At 40.6% G+C, this 24344-nt stretch overlaps 1 protein-coding gene across 3 annotated transcripts; it reads left to right on the plus strand.

The window, feature by feature from the left end:
• Positions 1-4466: 4466 nt before the first annotated feature.
• enc2 (ectodermal-neural cortex 2) lies at positions 4467-22101 on the plus strand. 3 transcript variants are annotated; one of them, XM_079567257.1, is made up of 13 exons: positions 4473-4592; positions 7220-7314; positions 8837-9068; positions 9481-9586; positions 10105-10350; positions 13216-13305; positions 14748-14911; positions 16310-16457; positions 16777-16973; positions 17056-17161; positions 17336-17479; positions 17607-18014; positions 21134-22101. In XM_079567257.1, the coding sequence occupies exons 2-12, from the start codon at positions 7251-7253 to the stop codon at positions 17991-17993; spliced, it is 1884 nt and encodes a 627-aa protein (XP_079423383.1). In that variant the 5' UTR covers positions 4473-4592; positions 7220-7250; the 3' UTR covers positions 17994-18014; positions 21134-22101. The 3 variants fall into 3 exon arrangements, with proteins under 3 accessions (XP_079423384.1, XP_079423383.1, XP_079423385.1); XM_079567258.1 differs by lacking the exon at positions 7220-7314 and having other exon boundaries at positions 4467-4592; XM_079567259.1 differs by lacking the exons at positions 4473-4592; positions 7220-7314 and adding an exon at positions 8709-8767.
• Positions 22102-24344: the final 2243 nt, after the last annotated feature.

Here is a 24344-nt window from a genome sequence, read left to right on the forward strand (position 1 = left end):
TACCAATTAGCAGCTTATTCTCAGTGATTAATTCTATTGCACTAGCGGATACCAATGTTGTTCAATTAAGTTATTTGATTTCATATACGCTGCCTTTCTTGTCTTGTGTGCATTTCTGAATTGATCTGGTCCCTCTTGTGCTATGTCCAGTTTTCTCACTTCAGCCAAAAACAATTAGCAATTAATAGCAGGGACTTAGAAAATGTATGACTCCCAAAGTAACCGCAACTTGCACAAAGCAACCTCATCTCTCATCATCTCATTAAACACATTCAATCAATTCATCTGGTGGCTCTGGAATAGCATTTTCTTAAATGTTTGAAATTACTCTGTCTAATTTACTATTGGAAGTTGCAAATGTAGGAAGGTAAATCAATATCTTCTAAAAAACAAACAAAAATAAAACAAAAAAACATAACAACTACTACTATTACAAAAACAAGATCTACTTTAGCCCACAGACCTCGATGTATTAAGTTCACTTCTTAATAACAATCTTAATCTTCTGAGCAGCCAAATGTAAGTGGATAGGCTTCATTGTACTGGAAATGTTCAATTGTAATTATTGTTATGGATTGAGTGTCAAAACAAATAATAACTACTTTCATGACTCAACGTTGACACTCATTTGGCTTCTGTTGCCCTGCTGTGACATCACCTGCATAACCTCTTAAGGCAGTCACACAAATCCACAGCACACGCCAAACATCCAGCCATTCATTAAGTCTCAGATATAACAACCATCACCAGCACACGGGGCGTCCCACATGGCCACCCTTATGCTCTACTTCTCCACTCACGCTCCTCCTGCATTATAGATCAGACCCAGCCCTTTCCATTTCTGTGCAGGCTGTGGTCCTGTCAGCGAATCCAGACGATAATTTATGAATGAATCAGTCAATGCAGTGACTCAGTCGAACAACAAAAAGAAAGCACTGCACATTCAGCATCCATTGTGGAAATTAGTTTTGGGGAAAAGCACAATCTAAATCTAGTCTGACCAGACAGACAGGCAGACTCCTTTTGCCATTTTACGCATAAAGTTGGCCAGGCTCTGCTTCATCAGAACTAGTATTAATAGTAGCAGGATATTTTGGTGTACCCTGGGGATTTTTGCAATATTTGTCCTGATTGTGATAATAAATATTGTTATATCATCACAAACTGATTGAGTTAGGAACATAGGTAGGTGTGGTTTAAGTTATTACATGCAGCAGTCTTTAAGTCGGTGAGTTTGTTATAACATACATTTTTATATAGGTTTGTCTATGGTGGCATATTAGGCTTAGACCTACCATTTGAATACCAAAGGAAGAAAGAGATCTACGAATGATTTGCAATAATGGGAGACAAAGTGGAAAAACCACCAACATGGTACTTCAAGCAATCCCCCACAACGTCTGTAAGTGGCTCTCATTGTTCCCACTTCAAACACAATTGATAATAAAAGTCCTAAAAGTTGCTTGTATATTCTGTCAGGTCTGACCACACATGGTCTACTAGTGAAGGCAATTCATTATTCATATATAGCTCCATCTTCTTGCTATATAAATAGAGTTAGATATATAAATAAAGTTCTTCTTCTTCTACATTTGCATTACACATAGGAAAGGATGCATTTAAAGCAATATCTGGGTTTATGCATATTCAAATTAGTGTCCCAATGATAATCACTGAAAGAAAGAGAAAGAATAACGATGACTTTCCTGTTTGGAGGTGAAGAACAGTGGTGGGATTTCCCTCTCTTTTTGAGCCTGGACATCCCGGAGCACTGATGCAGAGAAACATGGAGAGAGAGGCAGGAGAGCAGGGGAGCAGAGCGACTTAGATTCTGATACAATTTGGACAAGGCCTGAATACTTATCAGCTGTGCGCAGGATCTCTGCTCCAGAGCACCTATCAACCTGTAGGCTCATAACAACATAAATATTCAATACTACTAAAGAAATCAAGGCCGTTATATCATGTCAGAGATTTTATTGCCCTCACCTGGGTATGTTGCAGAATGGTGCATGCTAAACCCAGGAGCTAATTTGGATTCTGAATTAATCCAGACTTGGTTGTCTATGCAAGTTTCTCAGAGAAAAAGAAAACAAGGGCGTTAATGCCACACCGCAAAACATTTCATCCAATACTATTTACAAACCGCAAGCATTACATTCATTACGGGTGCGGTTACTAGGGAAACATACCTCTTTTCAATGAGCAGCTTGCCTCTCCTGACACTTGATTCATATCTTTGGTGGGAACGGGACATCACCAGCTCGTCTTCATGGTGTTGTTGTCTGCTTTGAGTACAGATCACCAAACATGAGCTTTAAATGGTTTATTTTCATAACCCACTGAAAAAAATATTGAATATGTCACCATTTACGCAGTGTGTTTTTAAGTTTGTGAAGGCTCTCATTCACCCAAGTATTTATCATAGTGCAGATTAAATCGTCCACTGGACTGGGTTAGATTGAGCTGAGGACATTTCGCCTCTATTCACAGAAGCTTCTTCTTAGCTCTTGTGGTCAGAATGTAACACTGTACCCAAGCCCGAGAGGTCTTGACTTATGCTCCTCCCAGGAAGAGGAAACGGCACTTCTGTTGTGTCGACACTGCCAGTAGAGAGCGAAGCCCGTTCATGGAGAACGAGGGAAAATGTTTGCTGCTAAAATCTGAAGTTTAGGAGATTCATTTGCACCAACAAGTCAACACTGCACCGATTCTCTATGCGGCCTGAAATCGGCTTTGTTTTCGTATAGTAATTGATTTTATCTTGACTTCTCCAGTCCTATATAAACTGAATTGAGGCGGTACCCACGCGAACTTCTGGAATAAGATGAATACTGTAAAAAACTCTCATCACAAGAGCTAAGAAGAAGCTTCTGTGAACAGAAGCCAAACGTCCCCAACTCAAACTAACCCAGTACAGTCGATGATGTAAGCCTCACTATGGTGTGGCTTTAAGATTGAGTAGCCTACCGATTTAGCAGATTTAACATTCTAGCCTTATAGGCAGTTTTGCCACACAAATAGTTAGGCTTAATATCCTGAATTTGTCAATAGTATCAGGTCATCTGTGAGGGTAGATTTTGATCATTAATGATTACAGATTTTTTTATATATATAAAGACAAAACAACAACAAAACTTCAAAATTGTGCATGTAGTAAAGCCTTTTTATGACTCTGTGGTAGCCTCTGCTCTCCACTACGCTGCCGTGTGCTGGGCCCCGAGCAGCACAGAGCGGGACAAGAACAGACTGAACAAGCTGGTCAGGAGGGCCAGCTCCGTCCTGGGCTGCCCCCTGGACTCTGTGGAGGAGGTGAGTGACAGGAGGGTGTTAGCCAAGCTCACCTCCATCATGGACAACACCTCCCACCCACTGCACGGGACTGTAGAAGAGCTGAGCAGCTCTCTCAGTGGCAGACTGAGACACCCTCAGTGCAGGACGGAGCGCTACCGCAAAGCCTGCACCCCCCACTGCTGTCAGACTGTACAATAAGACTGTAAAGTAACATGTGCAATAATCTCTGTATTAGCTGCACTTTATTAACTCTGAGTGATCTTCTTGAATGCCGACTGTAACAAGTAAATTTCTCCTTTGTGAGATCAATAAAGGTTTATCTTATCTTATCTTATCTTTGCAGTTAGTGTAAAGAGCCGTGTCATCATTACCACAGTAGTTGTAGCCACTGCTGAAGACTTGATGATGGGACACTGAAAATACAAAATAAAGATGAACAACATTGATGGAAATAAATAGAAATACTTACAGCTTTTCTTAAAACTAATTTACGTTTTCACAGACAAATTTAAGTTATATTATAAACTAATTTACAGACATGCCCGGCTTATGAAAGTATTCCTGTGACGTGGATGATTCAGAAGCACAATGTGAGACTGCCCCCTTGTGGCCTTAACTCGATGGCACAAACTTCCCTTTACAAAGAAAAAAACAACAAACAAAAAAGCACAGCAATCACCCAAACAATTCCCCGCAGGCAAAGTATGCAATTATAGCATGAAAACAAAATATTAGCAAGTTCGTTACATCTGAATCACTGAATAAAGTGATAGACTTGTCCTGATTTGTTTCCAAACAAGGGGCCCATATCAGTGGTGATCTGGGCAAGGTGACTGCTGCCAAGCTGATTTGACACAGCATAGTTTTTTTTTAATGGTTTGAATATAAATGAAATGACACAAAATTAGAGTAGCCTATGGGTGGGTAGATTATATTCGATTGGTTGTAGTACTCCCGTTGTAGTACTCCAAGTAAACAACAAAGATCTGTGTGATAAAATGTGAATTCCGTGCAGTAAGACCCGCCCCTCAGCTCATCTATTGGTTGAAAAGACCCAGCAGCTCAAATACGACAACGCCATTGGTTACAATAGACGTCAATCTTGATCAATTCAGCGTCTATTGGTAGTTGGTGCCAGTGCCTTTGTGGCTTTTCTTCTTAAACCAGTCAGACAAGAAAGAGACGCCCAGCTAGCTCTACGTAGCGTTAGGTTATAATCACAGCAAGATGTTTTTACCAAGAGTGCCCGTACGTTTCTTTTTTGGGATTTAGGAGCTGGGTTGAAAAGAGTCCCGCATGTGAGTAAATATGTTTTGTTCCGCGTGTGAATGGATCATTTGGCCAAAGTGGGAGTGATGGGACGGTGCGGTGGTGTTGTGTAAACTCTGCGCTAAAGATATGACAAAACTTATGGATTTGCGTTGAAACAATAGGGAGTGTTGTTGTACAATAGCTGTGTGCGTGTCACGTATGTAGGCTGCGTGCACTTCACATAGACCGAGCGTATAGTTATGCGCGAGCGGTCACTTGAAGTTATGTGTAGGTATTCTCTAAAGTTGGTGCTCGCTCCCCTATCACCGCTAGCTTCACCGTGTTCATGCTTATGCTTTAACTATTGTTGTTGAATACTGTTTCAAAATGTTTCATGGTAACTGTGTAAGAAAAAAGAAAAAAAATCCCGCACATCGTTAATATTTGGGACTGGATTACTGGATCCTGCTCACTTCTGCTGCTGGACACACATCTGATTAGCTATGTGGCTAACCACCAACCACCACAAGCGGTCTCCTGTGCATAAACACAGACCTTTATGGACTTTATCAAGCCTTTCATTTTAACTTGCAGTAACTCGACCACGTGTCACCAGTATTTACAGTCCTGAAAGATCACACGCTTTCTTTGACCACAGCACACCTATTCTGCAGCCCTGGTGTAGTGAAGGAGGTGTAGTTACACTGTCAGGCTTATTGTGTTATTGATCAGCTGTCAATGAGACACACAAGTAGATTACTGAGGCCAGAGGTAAGCACAGTTCAACTCAGCCCTAATGTCTGTCTGTAATATCAATCTCCTCTTTTTATGCTGCTGTTCAACTTCAATAGCTTTGAATTCATGAATAATTTGCATTTCTATATATTTTTATTTATATTATATACACATCAGAACCAAAAACAATGTGTTAATTTAGTTCTAGACTCTGCCAACAGATTTGGTGCACACTACACTGTGATTGTTTGTGAGTTTTGTAATCATTTTGACAAACTGGTCTGTTGTGGGTCTTGAACCCTCAGTCTGGTGGCCTGGTACTGGAGGATCATGCTGGGCTGAACCAGATGGCACAATGCTGAAGCACAGCACTGAGTGGGGAAGAGTTGATGCTATGAATCATTTTAACAAAAGCATTATTTTACTCAGACTCATTGTCATTTTTGTTAAGTTTATAGTGAGGCTAGGTGGACATGCTGTTGGCCTCTTTGAATATTTACACAACCTGCTTTTCTTGCTACACTGGACTTTGACGTGTGTTATGTGTGTCCTACTTGGTTGGAGGCTACTGTATCTTGATGATCACCTTCAGATAACTATGGTCATTTTGCTGTTGTGAATGTTGCATTACACTAATTAACATATGTTTTGCTTTATTGTGGATTTTATTTATTTTTATTAGATTCTGGAGTTAATTTAATGTAAGTGCTTTTGTGAGACTTTAGGGTTTAGGTGACCTCTTGGCATCCACTTGAGCTCACTGATACGACCCTGACACTGGCATTGAGGTGAACCATACCGGTATACATTACTTGTGTTTCCAGATTTAGGAATACATTTAGCAATGAATAAATGTTTACCATTTAACATGTTCATGTCAGCTATGTTCTCTATAAACATGGTGTGATGCATCTTAACTAACAGTAAAAATCAGTTAACCTGTCCGGACATTGAGATTGGGGGAATGAAAATACTGCAGATTCCTGGAGAGGAGGTGCTCCCATAGGTGGGCCTCTTAATGCAGTATGTCTCTGCCCTTCACACACTCTCACGCAGTGCAGTGTCCTGGGCAACAGGGCCAGCGGTGCAGCTATGCTGACCCTGGTAAACAGCCCATGGACCGCAGCCTCTTTACTCCTGCTGCTTTTGAGCCGCTTTGTTGATATTCCACTGGTGAGCCATGTGAGCACAGGACTGGAGTATTAGCTCTGTTGAGGATGGACACTTTACTTTGACCCGGATACTCACTGACCCACACTGCTCCACTGTACACACCTATGTTCATAATATGAAAATAAAACTGCAGCATTGTTAAAAAACAGAAGACCAAACTTAAAGATGACTTGACTTTAGTGTCTTGTTATTCTGCATTAAAAAAAAGCTTCACTTTTATCATTATTGTTCGTGTCAATGGCACTGGTTAGATTTTTTGAAGTACAGCGGCACTTTTGGAGACAAATTCCTCTTCTCAATGTGTGAATTCATGCTGCTGGGTTAATAGCTAGATTTAAATATTATTGTTAAAATTGTCTATACTAGAATTGTTTGATAAGTAATAATACACTAAGCGTCCGTGTGAAACATTTGTTCTGCTGCACGTAAACTTGCTCTACTAAATAAATGGCCCAAAACGGTGCACAAGTGGACTGAAACGAACGTGCTGTACCAAAACAGTTCAATACATGTACTGTTACAACCCTAGGTTCTATCTATTCTGGCCTTTTCTGTTGCTGTAGAGAGGATATGTGCTTAATTAACATTCAGGGTAATTAACTAAGAGAGGTGATTTAAATTGCAATAGTTTGCAATGCTCCAGTGCGTTGCTGCTTAACTAAATTTTATTTGTATTCAACATAATGTAGTGGCCCTCTGTAAGGCCCAGGGCAGTGTGCCTGGGGTGAACTGGCTTCTGAACCGCTGCTTGTGCTGCTGTGTCCAGTCAGGTGTGTGTTGTGCTGTAGCTGTGGGGGATGCAGACCCCCCCTCACCTCCTGACCGTCAGTGCCTGTGCCTGGGTCAGCAGTCTCTGTCACTGTAAGTCACATGACACTGGCATGAAGCCCCCCAAACCCTCTCCTCTCTGTGTGCTCATGCACCCCTCCATCAGCCAGTCTACAGCCCAACCCCTGTGTGTTCCTCTGAGTTATATTATTTCATCCATCCTTTGTGTTAAATGCAGTGTAGCTACAGTAGATCTTACAGCAGTATCTCTCCTTAGTGCTCATTAGCCTTTGAACTTTAGATGAAACTTAAGATAAAAGGGGCTTTGTGATTGTGGGATACTGAGATTTTATTTGTTGAAACTGTGTATTGCGCACTGTGTGTGAAGGGGTTGGTTTATCATTTGATGCAAGGAGCCTATAATGGTGGAAAAAAAAAAAAAATCCTTTAATGTTATTACTGCTTTAGTGTTGAGTGTTACTACTGCCTGTAGTGTTATTACTGCTTTAGTGTTGAGTGTTACTACTGCCTGTAGTGTTATTACTGCTTTAGTGTTGAGTGTTACTACTGCCTGTAGTGTTATTACTGCTTTAGTGTTTAGTGTTACTACTGCCTGTAGTGTTATTACTGCTTTAGTGTGTAGTGTTACTACTGCCTGTAGTGTTATTACTGAAAGTAACTTGATTGACTTGTAGCTTTGAGACTAAATGTGAAAATGTTTCTGTCATCTCTGAGGATTTGACTTGAAATAAATGAAAATGAAATAAATGATTCTACCACCTTTTTACAGTTGTTTCTTTTAACAGACCAGATTCGGATACACAGTGCCAAATTATGCCCAATTATTTCAAGTTTTGGGGTTTCTGTGACAAAACAGGTGTGAGCACAAAGTAAACATTTGGCCAAAAATGAGCTTTATCTTCCTCACTAATTGATTTCTATATTGTATTTCTAAATTTCTACATCATGTATTCCGTAGCAGCTTGTGGCAATGGTCAGGAGCGAAAATATGTCGCTCAGAGTATTGACAATATGTATCTCTAAAATGAATAGATCCCTCTCTGTGTCATCTTGAGCTGCTCTGCTTTGCCTTGTTGGTGCCTCTGCATGCTGTGAGTGTGAATGAGCCTGCATGCTCCGTCTTTTGTTACTCACAACACAAGCACAAGCTCTTTGTGATCTGTGAAGCGCACACATCCACACACTCAGTCACTTTACCCCAAAAGCACATGTCAGCAAGTTTGAGTGATTTACGTGCGCACGAACAAAGGGCGTGCTTGTGTTGCTGAGGCAGCGCTTCCCTCATCAGCGCTGCGTCGTCTCAGTCCATGAATGTTTACTGCACTTTGATGGTCCACTGCTTTTCTTCTGGAGATGTTGTGGCGTATATTATGTGGCTGAATGAAAACATATGAAAGGTTGGTTTTGACATTCATAGCTTCCCTATATACTTGGTCAGCTCAAGTCTGATTTGTGGTGGCATGAATTTGATACAGTCTTCCATATGCAGATAACATGGAGAGACTTTACACGCGAGGAAGCTAAGGTATACGAGCTGCAAAGATTATGTTTTCCCACTGTCATAAATGACGCATGATGGCTTTTGTCGTTAAAGTTGGAGAGATCGATCCGAGCGACTCCTTAGAGGTGCCAAGCAAAGACGCCATGTCAGTGAGTGTCCACGAAAACCGAAAGTCCCGCACCAGCACGGGATCCATGAACATCTCACTGTTCCACAAGCCTTCGCACCCCGACAGCGTCCTGACCCACCTGAACACCATGCGGAAACAGTGCATGTTTACCGACGTTACGCTGTGGGCAGGGGATCGGTCCTTCCCGTGTCACAGGTATCATAAACTTCATGGTAATATACTGTCTGTTTGTCCCATGTAACTTATCATATATGTCAGTGAGCACGGAACAGTTTCACCGTGTTACGTGCTGTATTTCTCTACAAAATAGGTAGAAACTTTTAGATATTTTGTGGCTTCTTGTGATATGGATATTGCCTCACCTAATATTACAATACAATATCTTTTGAGATCTATCTATATCTATAAATGACACACTAATTATCTAGAGACGTGTATTTGCTGCACAGTAAATATTGTGCAATAAAATCTGCTTCAGCTCGAGTGTATGAACTTTCAAGCCTCTACATAATTCACCATGAGTTTTTGAAATACTGCCTGCTTGTCAGTTTGTTTCTCTGCTCAGCGTTTGTCGTCTGAAGATAACAGTTGATTCTGTGTCCCACAGAGCCGTGCTCGCAGCCTGTAGCCGCTATTTTGAAGCCATGTTCAGTGGAGGGCTTCGGGAGAGTGTGGACAGTGATGTGAATTTCAGAGACAGTATTCACCCGGAGGTAAGACACTGCACAGTCAGGAAATCTCTCATCCATATTTTCACATTTACTACAACTCTCCTTCCTTTCGCACTGTTGAGTCTCATGTCCAGCCAGCAATAAAAGATCCATACACATGACTTACTGTGGCATGTGGTGCTATAAATGGAAACGCGTCAGAAAGCCGACCTCTGGTACTGTGGATGGTTGGCTGTAAATAAATTATGCTGCAAATGTAAAGATTTTCTTTTATTAATTAAATTAATGTTGCACATTCCATACCACCGTTTCAAAATGATGGACTGTTCTGAATACTATTAAGATACTTAACCTTTTGTTTAAATGAATGAACTCAATTAAAAGTATGTTCTGAAAAAATAAAGCTACATCATAATTAGCCTTCAGTGAATTATTCTCTGGTGAGTTGTGGCTAGAAGTTCTCTACAAACCACTCTGCTCCAAAGACTTTTTACCACATTTTGCTCATCATTTGCTATGTAAACCATATTGCATATATAAGGTGGTGCGTTTTCCTTTAGGTTTTGGAGCTCCTGTTGGACTTTGCCTATTCCTCACGAGTAATTATTAATGAGGAAAATGCCGAGTCGCTGTTGGAGGCTGGAGACATGCTGCAGTTTCATGACATCCGCGACGCTGCAGCAGAGTTTTTAGAGAAGAACCTGCATTCATCCAATTGTCTGGGGATGATGCTGTTGTCAGATGCCCACCAGTGTAAAAGGCTGTACGAGTTATCATGGAGAATGTGCCTGGTTCACTATGAGACGGTAGGTACAGCCAGTCGGTGATGAGACTCTTTCATTCATTCACACATCTTTGTGGTGTCATTCATTCAAAAGCTGTTTGAAAGACTGGCCCATTTTTAGTTGAAATTAGCAAGAACTATTTGTTGAGAGGGTCAAACCTACATTGTGGGCCTGGGTTTTGTATGGAAATAAAACAATTGAAGTCAATGTCAATTGAAGCCCGCAACTGGAATGCCAAGTCATTTTCGTGCCGAAAGCTTTTCTCTTGTGTTGCCTGCTCTGCTGTTCTACTGATTTTTGTGTAACAAGAGAGAAAAAGATATGTCTCTTTTTAACCTCTTGCCACCTGCTAGAACCAAATGCATTTTCTCCACGTTGACTACAGGCCAAATGCCTTATTTGAAAGCTAAGACTCACAAAACTCTGATCTTAATCCTTGCATTGTTGCAGTGTTGTCACTCTTTTTTTTTTTTATACCTCTTTTTTATACTCTTTTATTGTTTTTTTGTAGCTGTTTTATTATGTTTTTGTCACTTCTTTGCTGCACTTTCATCATCTTTTTGTCACTGCTTGTCATTGCTTTTTGGCTGGACTTTCATCGCTTTTTTTGGGTCACTTTTTGGTGCTTTTGTGTTGCGTTTGCGTCGTTTTCTTCTCGATTTTGGCACTATTTTGATACTTTTTTTCAAGACCCTTTTAGATTTGGATAACGCCTGGGGAAAATGTGCTTGGTTCAGGTGGGAAAAATGCGTTCTCGCTCAAACTGTTCCTGTGAAAGTGTTGGTCAAAAGGTTCTATTCAATCATGAACATCACATCACTACAGGCAATTTGACCAACCCAATATTTGGTTGATACGTTCTTAAAGCAGTACTAAGTAACTCATGCCCCTAGAGGCCATAAGCGCCACTGCAGGTGTCGTAGCATGTTACGTTTTTTGCTCATGAATTTTCCGTGAGAGTTAAAGGTCCTATATCATGCAAAATCGACTTTTTGGAGCTTTTAGCCATGTTGTTATGCTATTTCCTTATCAAAAACACCCCCAGAGTGGTTTGCGGCTTCATTCACGCAGCTCTCAGTAATCCTCCTGAATCCTGCTCTCTGAGCAGCTGCTCCTCCCTCTCCTCGTGAACGACTGAGTGTTCAGTTGTGTCGTAACAGCGGAACGGAAGTGCTCGACGTCTGTAATGTAATGTCTTAATTCTATGCTTACGGCCTGATTTTAATTTGTAAAACAGCTTTTTCATTATTTCTGTCGTAAGAGAGAAACAAAGAGTAAAAAATGAAAAAAAAAAAAAAAAAGGATGTGCCCGAGGTGCTTCCAGGTCAGCTGAGGCCAAAACAAACACATCCCCTGAGCGTCTGAACAGATCAGTCATGTTTGCGCTGCAGCTGAAGATGGAGCTCGTTGCCTACTCTGGACACCTGTTTTTTATTCTTAACTAACGATAATGTCACGGACGGAGAAAAAGAAGCGCGTTTGGCTACGAGGACGAGGAGTTTATATTCAACCCTTTTCAGGAAGAGGCCACTCAGCTGTTTTTTTCTCCGGGATTCAGCGACTATCAGCCAAAATGGTGTTTTTCTGTGATTGTCACTGATGGATGTTTGGGGAACCTTCGCCAGAACCAAAGTGGATTAACTTTTATAACCAACGCGAGTCCCATAATGTAAACAGCGATGGAGCAGAGGGTGAGTCAATCCAAACGCGGGTTAGCTTGTGTGTTAGCATATTAGCATGTGTGTTAGCCATTTATGAAGCTGTGTTGCAGATGTCAACTCCGTATAACTGCATCGTGAAGTAACTTCACTTATTGTTGTTTATTTATATTACGGTAAAGTATGCGCGGAGAGAGGGGGCGGAGTTAACTGAATCGAAGCGTTGTGTCTTCCGGGTTTGAAAAATACCTCCAGAAAACACTTATATTTATCACAAAAATGAGTGCTCCATAATGGTAGAGGTACAATATATCATATAAATGCCTATACTTAACTTTGGAATGGCTAAAATAGCATGATATAGCCCCTTTAATACTACACTGACAGAAAAGACGAAGGGAGAGAGGGATGTTGTACATCCAATTACACAATAGGGATTATCTTTTTCACTCAAACTTGTCTATAAATACGGTTTAAGTGTTGCTAGCCCGCAGTTAGCATTGCCCTTTAGCCTGTTGGGGCCTCCAACCCGGTGGAAGCGAAGTTGCTATTGTGGTTTTCTGGCCAGAGACACCAGGGATTATGAAAGACCCCCCAATCATCCCATCAACACTTGTGTTACCCCCAGAGGGACTACGGAAAGGATTACTTGGTACTGCTTTAACTGCTGGGCTTTTCCTGCGTTTTTGTAGAGGATTAAAGTTTTCTTGTTCTTACTTTTGTCTGTGCTCGGTGCTGACACAATGATCGGAATACTGACTTGTGATTCCATATGTTGCGAGCCAACCAGGTTTCTGCTTTCAGCACAAACTAGAAACTCGATGAGCGTGCCAAGTTGGCACAGTGCCTTGTATTCTAACTTAATCTTCTCTGTGTATTAGGTTGGCAAGAGGTAAATTCAATAATTGTTTCCGTTGCACAAGTTTTTTTTTTCTCCACAAGTTTCTTTCTGGAAGTAACTTGGCAATGATTAGCAATTACAAAGATTGTGTGGTTTTAGGAATAATCTCATCTGCTGATTGCACTGACTTGGCTCTGCTTTCTCTTTAAACTGATTGGATCAATATACGTTTTTTTTTGCATGACATCATAATGCACATAAAACAGCTGAAGAAGCACTTTTTTATGTTTCAGCTCTGGAGCCAGGAACTACGGCAGACATATTGAAGTTGTCTTCTCGTCCCAGCAGGATTTGACACTAATGAAATTGTGTTATGTTTGTATCTAGGTCCGAGAGTCCGAAGATTTCTACAGTCTGTCCAAAGACAAACTGTTGGAGCTGATATTGAGCGATGAGCTGGAGATTGAGGACGAACAGGTGAGCCATCCCTTCTTTGTTGCATTTTGGTTTTACATTTTAAACTCTTAAAGGGGCTAGATGCAAGTTGGCCATTTTATACTCACTACTGCCACCTCAGGTCATACGTGTAACTGCACCTTCTATATTAAGCTCGTGCATGACAGCACTGCGGACCCGAAGTAACAACTTTTTGACAGTGACAGTGACAGGATTTTAGAGGCAGTTGTGGTGAATAGGTCTGGCTCTACACTGGCCTACAGGCTGTAATCTTTTTGATTTGGTTAAAGCTGAACTAGAGAAAATGCTCCCCGTTACAGTGGGGGTTAAGAGGTTAAACAAGGATTGCAACAACAAATTTACTGTAAAATATAATCATCAAATAATTGTTTTTGTTGCACATTTTATTATAAAGACGGCGCCTCAAGGCAATCAAAAATGACCATACATTTAATTAAGATAAGATAAGATAATCCTTTAATGATCTCACAACGGAGAAATTCACTTGTTACAATCGGCATTCAATAAGAGTGTGCAAAACAGACAGGAAATGTGCAAACAATTCAATAGTAGAAAATGAGGTATATTATGTTCAATAAGCAAAGCACAAATCTTGTATTCTCTATTCTCTTATCAAGACGCCTGCAGATTTCATGCCTCAATCTGGTCGTTTAACTGGCTGACGAATGAAAAAAAAAAAAGAATCAATGACTAGTTGGCTATAAGGTACAGGAACATGGGGTGATTTTCCAGCAAACCACTAGACATTAAACCACTCAAAGCTGCAACATGAAACCGTCACCATGGTCATACCGCAAATTATTATGAGAAATATTACAACCATGGATCAATTTCTAAGGAAAAAGCACTCAATTGACTGAAAACATTGTGGGCGCATCTCGCCGTATGTAATGTAATATATATATTAAAAAATGGTTAAAGCCTATCGTCCCGAGACCGTCCCGGGTAGGATCTCGTGCATTTTTTTTCCCGTCCCCAGGACGACGGGACTATGTCAGTCTCGAGCCCTGGTAAGCGGTGTAAGTGGAATGTGCTGCCAATTGTGTGTAATTACAGCAGCCTCTTTTTCTCCAACACTGGCTTCTTCCTTTAACAGACCATAGAGCGCTTCTCCTTGTCTGGCTATTCTGCAATCTCCAAAGGACACCATCTGCTTCAAAGTCTGCAGTGATTTGCATATTGATTTGGCATAGATTTTATACCAGAGGCCCTTCCTCACACTTTCATTGTTCCATCCACACAAACCCATTGGTCTGTTGATGCCCAATCACGAAAAATAGCGGCAATAGATGAAGTTCCATTATGTGCATTGTGATCATTTTACATTATCACCATGTGCAGCAATATACATGTGCAGTGTTATGTGTAGTTAAATGTACAAACGAAAAACTTTATATCTAAGAAACGGTGTGGTGATGAGGAAATGCATGCCTTTTGTCCAGGTGGTATTTAACTCTGTGATGCGGTGGGTGCGCTTTGACCTGGAGGGGCGACGTCATTACCTCCCGGAGCTGCTCAGAGGCATCAGACTGGCCCTTTTGCCCTCCGAATGTCTGCTGGAGGCTGTGGCCTGTGAGGAGCTGGTGATGGCTGACAAGAAGAGCAGGTCAGGATCATATAAAATGATAATGTATTCTGTGTTTTCCAGGGAGCATTTTTGTACAGTACAAAGGAACAAAGTACTGGTAGTCTTTAGTTTTCACACTGGGTTAGGCTTCAGATTGATTATATTAAAGGAATGGGCCTTTTTCCAAACTGAGATATGTTCTTACTTGAGCTTAGACGAGTTGATGCGTAACCTCTCTGGTCTTTGTGTGTGCGCTCAGTCACGCAAAAGGACCAAAGATGTTGTTAGCATTTAGCCTCTCCTCCTCTCCTCTATGGGGCCAAATGGGGGTGAAGTTAGAAGCGACCAAGCTGTTCCACGTTTCCCTTATTTAAATACGGTTACGTGAGTAGTTCTAGTTACACGATCCAAGTATAGTCACACAAAACATCTTTGGTCTTTTTGTGTGACTGAGCGCACAAGTAAAGACCAGACAGGTACGCATCAACTCGTCTAAGCTCAGGTAAGAACATATCTCAGCATGGAAAAAACGGTGACCTGTTCCTTTAACATGAAAGGAAATTGAATGACAGGTGTAGGTACCACGCTAGTTCCTAGTTCCTATTACTGTACTGTAATGTAAAGTGCTTCGTGTCAAAGATAAGTGTCTCATCTTCCCATGGGATACAAGCATGATGCTAAAATACAGTATGTGAGTAATGGAAAGACTAAAACATTAAAAGCAAAAAGCCCTTCTCATCCTCTGTGTTAGTTTTACCAGCAGCTGACTGTTACCCTTTGCCTCGTCAACAAACAGAATTGGACAAAAACGACTTTCTCTTCTTTTCGTGGTAAAACATTCTACATTTCTTATTGTATAATCGTCTCACTCTGATAATTAGCTGTAAGATAAAAATCAATTGCAAAATGTGCCAAGACCCCCCCCAACCTATGTTTGATATATGCGGTGTATCTGTTTACTGTCGATCCATAAAATATTCATAACTAATATTGATTTTTCTTCACAAACGCTTGGAATACCCATGCAATGTTTGACTGGGATTGAAGATATTGTTTAGCTGAACCCTGTTATACCAAAATCAATCTAAAATATGCACCAAGAAGCCTAGTTTTATTATTTGTCTAAAAGCAGAGACGGTCTTGCTGCCAAACGCTGCATGAGTCATCTATTTAGCATCAAACATATTTTCTTTTTTGACGTATCTCTCTGTATAGACTGCCAAAGTGGAGAAGATCCTTCTGGGCAACTGGAACTCCTGATTAGCGCCCAACTGCTCTGAAAATTAAAGTAGCACTTAGGGAAGACGCGGGGATTAAGACGATTAAGAAGTGTGAGATGTGTGTCAGTTGATGGAGAATTAGGCCAGGCTTTTAGTAAGAAGATTAAGACCAAAACTCTGCAGATTTCTTTAGTAATGATTTCACTCTGTCCCGTAGATCCATAGTGGAAGAGGCCATGCAGTGTAAGAAGCGAATACTTCAAAATGACGGCGTCGTGACCAGTCCTTGTGCACGACCTCGCAAGGCAGGACACACGCTGCTGATACTGGGAGGACAGACCTTCATGTGTGACAAAATATATCAGGTATCAAGTTTATTTGTCAATGTGGCAAGTAAAGCAAGCAAGTTGTGAGACACATTTCTTTGGAGACAGAACAGTAGAGATAATGGGAAAAAGACTTGAGGCAGATATGCATGTTTCCTTCCATCCATATAATTAAACCCGATATGAAGATAAAGATGTTGTTTGTTAATTTTTCTGGCATATCACCCAGCCCTGGCACTGCTCATGCTCATGTGAAAGAAGGATAGTTGAAGGCACTCACACCTTGGTGTAATACATAAGTGAAATGAGTGACAAGAAGCAGCCATTACAGCTCTGTTTAATTACCCTTCTGTTTTAGGTTGACCACAAAGCTAAAGAAATCATACCTAAGGCAGACCTGCCCAGTCCGAGGAAGGAGTTCAGTGCCTGCGCCATCGGCTGTAAGGTTTATGTGACGGGTGGACGAGGCTCGGAGAACGGCGTGTCCAAAGACGTGTGGATTTATGACACTGTCCATGAGGAGTGGTCTAAAGGAGCACCAATGTTGATCGCCAGGTCTGTGCTACGTTGACATAGAAACCAAGCCAATGGGTTGTTTAATCAAATTTGTATTAAACTGCATGTTTTCTTTTTTCAGGTTTGGACATGGCTCTGCAGAGTTGGAGAACAGTCTTTATGTTGTAGGAGGACACACGGCAATAGCAGGTGTATTTCCTGCTTCTCCATCTGTCTCACTAAAACAGGTAGGGAACATAATCATCCAAAGGATTTAAAGGTTCTTCACACTGTTTTTCTTGAATAATTATATCTTGGTTTGTGATTCATCTTCAGTCTGTCTTCTTTGCATTTAAAATGAGTCTTTTAACAGTGCTCAGCTGTCAATGCTCTCATTATTGTTGTTGTTGTTAATTTTCCAGGTTGAGAGATATGACCCTCTCAGTAATAAATGGACGATGATGGCTCCATTAAGAGATGGAGTTAGTAATGCAGCTGTAGTCAGTGCCAAGCTCAAACTCTTTGTTTTCGGGGGAACCACAATTCACAGAGACAAGGCCTCGAAGGTACGTTGATTTCTACTCTTCTGATTTAAATGTGTTACGCAGGTGCACACAATTAAAGCAAAGGCACTAAACCAAAATCACTGCTTGTTGAAAACCTGTATCCTTAGCGAAGCCTTGGTGTTTGCAGGTCCAGTGCTATGATCCTGTGGGGAACCGCTGGACTATAGCGGCCGAGTGTCCTCAGCCATGGCGCTACACTGCGGCAGCCGTTTTGGGAAGTCAGATTTTCATCATGGGAGGAGACACCGAATTCACCGCTGCCTCTGCTTATCGTTTTGACTGCGAAACAAACCAGTGGACTCGAGTGGGCGACATGACGTCCAAACGCATGAGCTGTCACGCTGTAGCCTCTGGAAATAAACTGTATGTGGTGGGAGGGTATTTCGGGACGCAGAGGTGTAAGACTTTGGACTGTTACGATCCCACTTCAGATAGTTGGAACTCCATCACAACTGTGCCTTATTCGCTCATCCCGACTGCCTTTGTCAGCACATGGAAACACCTACCTGCCTAAAGGAGAAGGTCAAATTTTCAGGTAAGTCATTGGGAGGAAGTGTCAAACACGCCTTTTGTGGAGTAGAGGGGGTACAGTGATCGGTTATGCCTTTGCCGCTGTGGTTAATCTTACTGATAGCTTCTGTGGATGATTGAGTGATTTGTCTGTAAATAAGCTGAAATTGTATACCAAGGGGCCTCACACACCTGTTTGGGGATGTCATTTGTTTCCTCTAGGGCCAAAACGTGTGCCTCAAGGTCACCCATAAAAATGTGGCTTGTCTAGAGTTGGCTCGGGCAACCTGTAAAATTGAGCTGCAGTCACTCTTTAAGTATTGTTATCTACTTCCGTAGATGACTTTGGCGGAAAATTCCATTTGGTCATTCCGATCAAAAAATTCAAACTACGTTTTTTATTCCCCATATAAATGTTATTGTCGCATCATGTCGCACCTTTTTTTTTTTTTTTTTTTTACATATCAGCAAATGGAAACAAAAAAGTATAGTTTTGAAGCTCGGTAAAATTATATGGTGAACCAAAGAACGTACAAGGGAAAACGCATTTAAAACCTCAAACTGAATGGCAGTAAAAAGACATTTCAAGATTCATAATGCTTTATTTTTCTCTAATTCAATCTTAATCATGCGCCGCTTAATCTAAAGTCAAGTCATTCTGTATGAAATAAATCTTATCGATGTATGTTTTGTTACTGATATTCTACCCTGCATCCACACGGGCTCCGAAAACCTCGCTCCTTATTTTCAGCTTGTCTATGTAGCCTCTGTTGATCCTAGAGAAAGTCCACAGGCTGGTGCAGCGGGAGCTTGAATATAAATATCCTCGCTCATATCCATCCTCTGCTCTAAACCGCCCCCACTCTCTCAAAAATTGATGTTGTGAAACTGGATTCCCTTCTGCTGCTGTTGTCATACCTCATATAGCTGTGTGTATCTCGTGCCTTTGTAATAACGCTGGGCATACATTCAGCCAGTGTGCATGCGGAGTCTGTTGTTGTCCTTAAACCTCATAAGCCTGGATTAATTTCCTCTAAAAGAGCGTGATATGGGCCGGTTTGAGCCTCTGCTAATGGCGAGTGGTGATATGAGTTTTAGTGCTGCACTCGGCAACAGTAGAGGCAGGATCCCCAGAGTATCAGCAAAGCAGCTAATTGCACCATTGACTCCTCGTAGTTGGCAGCGCTTATCTCCCTTTGTTTTGCTTTATTTCGTATCAGGGCATCAATTATGGAGCCAATAAGACTTTAATGTCGCTTGCTCATTTCAATCGTGCTTTGGAAATTGTGCTCTCTCCTAATGACGAATGTCTACTACACATTTGAGTGCCGTATTTTCCGGACTATAAGTCGCTCCAGAGTATAAGTAGCACCAGCCTTGGCAACTACCTGGGCCTGGAGGCTTAACTGTTTACCGTTAACAAGCCTCTCCCGGCAGCACGTTTTTCAAGCACCCATCTGCAAACTCGTTCCTCCAACTGTGGCCATCTGGCTTTTAGCCCGCGATTAGCATTAGTTTTCTTCATTGCGGTAAGAGTAACCTCCGCTTTTCGCCAGTGCCTCACAAGTTTCTTGCTCACTCCAAACTTTCTTTCTGCTGCTCGATTACCGTTTTTTTTTTTTTAATCTTCAGTGGTACAGGAGTAGCGGATACTGGTACACAAGCCTAGAGCGCCCTCTAGCGGCTGTCAGCCAAATTATGAAAAAAAGTGCGACTTATAGTATGGATAATACGGTATGTTTTGTCGTAACGACTAGGGCTCCTCAAACTTTCACACAAAGTACCACCTTAGGAAAGAAATGTCTGATCTATTGGCATAAGCGAGGTCTAAGAAGCCATGATCCAAAAAAAGTTTTAGAACCATTCTTCAAAAAAATCAAGTTAAGGAGCTAAATATTTCCCTCTGCGTAATACATTTGCTCTCACTTCATCACTTCAACATGCCACAATAAAGAGAGTGGTTTTCACTTCCCCAGAGTATTATGTCTGATCAGTGTAAACACAAACTACAGGAACCCTATTTCCTTTATTAAAGTGCCTCCCAGTATTTTGAACATCTCTTCTACTCCAAACCTTCCTCTCTGAAGACGCCTCGACATTAAACATTCGCCGCTATAGCCATTTTTTGTTAATGCATAGGGGAAGATTAAACTTCAAGCGCTATAGCTGCTGGAAAACGCATAAAGAAATAAACCCTCGCATTTGTATTGCTCATTTTTACATTTGATCATTTATTCATGTGATTTAGTGCTCTGGGGTTGAAGTGTTCCATAGCACTTCTGAAAGGGAGCTGTGTATACTGTTTAAATACGTGGGTTTGTTGGTGTTCTGCCTCGCCTGTGTGTGTGTGTGTGTGTGTGTGTGTGGAAGGATTAGGGGCGATATCAAAAACCCAGCTAATAACATGTCAGGATTATGTTTCAGAGACTGAGAGAATCCTCTGAAAACTCTGCGTCACGCATTAAAGATCTGGAGGAGGCAGAGGCTTATCCTACCAGGCATTAGGACAGAATTTGCTATATGTTGAATTCCGTGTTAAGTTATTCATCCAGACTTCTTTATTTTGCTTTACAGATGATTATAGCCAGTCAAGAATGTATGTTCTGTTTGCAATTGTGAATAGCTACTGTTTTGTGGACAATGGATGATGCCACCTGTTAACCTCTTAACCCCCGCCATAACCCAGTGTATTTTCTTCAGTGAGGCTTTTCCTAATATAAAAGTTTTTTGGCTAGAGAGTATAAAGTCTTAAAAGCTAAGACTAACAAAACAGATCTAAAACAGATCTTTTTTCCTTGCGTTGTTGCCGTGTTGCCATCGCATCGCATTTTTGCCACTTTTTCCATTGCTTTTTTGTCACTTTTGTTATGTTTTTATCACTATTTTGCCATTGTGATTTAAAACCTTTTTTTTTGTTGCTCATGTCACTTTTTAATGTTTTTTTGTTGGATTTTCTTCCTCGTTTTTGTCTCATATTTTGTCACTATTTTGACATTTTTTCAAGAAGCTCCTATTGTCAGGTGATGTTTGTTGCGATTGAGCTATATATATATATAACAGAACGTATGTTAGGCAGGTGATCATAATATGGAAAACCATGATTTAATGTTTGAACTAATTGATTCTTTGTCTCTTTCTGTCTAGATGGAAACAGCCAACAAAGGACAAACGATATAAAACTGTGAGGATGTGGTGTTGATAATTTGCCAATGGACCGCTCACACTGAGATTCATCATCAAACACTCGTTTTCTTTGCGTTTCTCCGACTGTTTGGGTCCCGAGGCCAGAGACACAGGATTCTTCCCAGATAATGTAATTCCTTGTCACAAACATTTGATAGAACTGACTGAAAATTGGATAGACATTTTTTTTTAAATTGTTTTTACATTGTTCACTTCTATACCATTCCAACTCTGAAAACATAAGCTCTGGGTGCATATGCTGTAATGTACAATGTAATCCCAATCTGCAAGAACTGCAACATGTATTAATGTCACACTTTATAAAGGGGGAGAAGGCTTCATTTATTCAGATGCTGCTTTAAATCAGAAATCACAATAATGCACAAACATGAAGCTGTGACTATAGCATGTACGCTTTGATCATCCAAGGTGCCGTTGTGACACTTCTGGAGATTTAGGCTATAATCCACAGGCACAAAATATTACAGTTTCAGGAGATCCAGTGTTTACAAGGACTTTGTATTTTAGGTAAAAGGAAACATTTCAGCTGTAACAGAACATGAGGTTGGTGCAGTGCTCTTAAGTGTTTTTGAATGTTTATACGACATGAGATGATCCCTCTGATTACATGAACTGCAAGTGCATAGATGTGACTTTTATGACAAGCAAGTGTATTTTTGTACATACCCCAAAGTATTCATAATTTTAGTAAGTCAAATATTTTATCCACAATTGTTTCCTTTAAGTAGACCCACTAAATCCACCAACAAGGCTTTTAGTTACCAAAAAATCCACACTTGTTTCCTTCTCTAATGAACAGTGTGGATCTGCATTCAGTTATGTTGTTAACAAAACTAAAAATCTGCAAAACATCTTGATTCCCGACTGAGATTCTCGCTTTACCCAAAAATATTCTCTTAGTCAGTAATTTGTTTTCAATGAATGAATGGCTGGGTATAGATACTCCAGTTTACTGATTGGATCGTCTTTAATAATGGCCAGATATGTGTTAACGTTAAAATAAAATCAAAACACAGTGCCACAAACTAGACTAACCTGGTTCCAAGGTACAACTAACAAGTTTCAGGCATGCGCTTTGTCTTGGGCACAGTCACTACTGACAAACATGCACACACCTGCACACGTAGCCTTTGTGCATCTGAACAAGCATGTCTCAAACAGAAATATGCCACAATTTGCTGCTGGACATTAATGAAAAGCACATTGTGTCATGCAAAATCCATCACTACAAAGGAAATGAATGCATTTTGGAGCAACTTCTATAAGAAAAATATGCACTTTTTATAAGCTGTGCTGGAGATGAGTCCGAGAGATAGTGCAGGACACGAATGCATCCCATCTGTAACGCTGTACAGTGTTTGGTGTTGTGGGTTCTTTGCATTTGTCCTGTCTGTGAAGAGGCGGTTTAGAGATGTCATAATGTTTTGGTCTGTCTGGTCTGTCTGGTCTGGCTGCTGCACAAGATGAAGATTTGAACTCATCTTTATAAAGTTTTCTGAAGGAACATGTTTTGAATTAACTGTACTTTTTCTGAAGTAATCTGCAAAACTAAAGCTCTTTGTAAAAAATGTGTCAGTTTTTAAAGGTGAATAAACATTCACTCACTTTTGTATTTCTCTTGTGTCTTTGATCATTAACAATTACTGTCATTTAAAGCAATTCTAGCAACAATCAAGTTTTACAGAGAGCACAAACTTCCTACAACTCCCTGTAAGGCAGGGGGTCTTACAACAATGAAGCTTCTTGAAGCTGAATTTGACCTTAAAAACTTTCTGAAGCTGTAATGCTTCATCATGAAGCCACAATGCCTTACAAAGGACGTTTGGTTCACAAGACAGACACATCACTTCAGTCTAATCATATCATACTTGATTCACTGTGGCAAAAAGAATTGAAATCGCCCATGGCAAAATCAAAATGAAATAGTTTTGTCTGTATTTGGTTTTATCTAGCAACAGATGCTCAGTTTTTTACAAATTCTGCTCGAATAAAAGTTTAACATTATTATGTGGAAAAGTGGTATTTAAACAAGTGTCTTGAATCGAATTACGCTCATGACTGCACAGAAGCATCCATAATTCATCAGAGGATGACTTACGTCTTGGCCTCGGTGGGATAGCATGATTTATTGATGCGAGGGCCAGACAGAGACTTGTGATGTAACGTGCATTTTGCTGGAGCTGAAATAAGTGCCCAGTCAACAGAAAACATCAGATGGACAAATGGATATGGAAAAGCCAGGTAATAATTCTGGCTTGTTCACAAATGTCTCTGATATATTTATAACTGTTGAAATAGTCTTTTGTAGCATTGTAGTGTTTTTGTTCTGTTTTGCGGAGATGGTTTAACCAGCCCAAAGCTCAACTGATAATGGAGGCCACTCTGAAAGAAGCTTCATCATCACAAGCACCAGATCAATCCCAGCCAGTAAAGAGCGCAGAGCAAGTGGAGAACAGGTCTAGTAATAAAACTCAAATGTATATAATAAGAGTCAAAACAAAAAATGATTTGAAGTATGTTTTCATACAGAAAGTACAAAAGCATTTAGAGTAGACAGGTCACGTTTATGTTCTATGAAGCAATTTGCAAAGATATGCTTTCTCTAATGTAATGTTTGAGGAAATACTCCCCTTTTCTGAACCTGTGCTTAATAGTTGCTTTTGGATTATATTCCTTGTAGTTTCTGAGATGCTCAGTAACCACTTGAATCCTAAAGGGTCAAATTAATGGCATGACTTGACTATTAATGTCAGAATATGGATATCGCCTAGTTTTCTAAGCATAATTTTCTCTCAAATGAGGAATATCATGAATCTTAATATATTGCAAAACTGTCAAGCCACACATAAAAGAATAAAAGATGACGCTGAGGTGTGGTACTGCTGGCTCACAGCGCAGTCGATATGATGACTCACCCCATATCACTGTACACTGAGCATAATGACTGCCCACTGGGTCATGACTGCTCAGTGTGAGTCAGACAGAGGCATCACCACTGTAAAACCCAACTGTACTACACAGCAGTGTTCATTTCATCAACTACTATTTCAATTTATTCTTTACTTTGTCATTGTATTTGCCAAAGCAATATATATATATATATAAAAACTATGATTAAATGTCATGCTCTGTCTGTCAACTATTAAACTGT

Source organism: Gobius niger, assembly GCF_951799975.1.
Source record: "Gobius niger genome assembly, chromosome: 12".
Taxonomy (NCBI): Eukaryota; Metazoa; Chordata; class Actinopteri; order Gobiiformes; family Gobiidae; genus Gobius; species Gobius niger.

What these genes read in the sequence shown, in the direction of transcription:
- enc2 (XM_079567257.1), top strand. Translation starts at nt 7,251, where the DNA reads ATGCAGACCCCCCCTCACCTCCTGACCGTCAGTGCCTGTGCCTGGGTC. An exon ending in GGTCAGCAGTCTCTGTCACT is followed by an intron (nt 7,315 to 8,836) that starts GTAAGTCACATG and finishes TTGTCGTTAAAG; the next exon opens with TTGGAGAGATCGATCCGAGC. An exon ending in GCCTGGTTCACTATGAGACG is followed by an intron (nt 10,351 to 13,215) that starts GTAGGTACAGCC and finishes GTTTGTATCTAG; the next exon opens with GTCCGAGAGTCCGAAGATTT.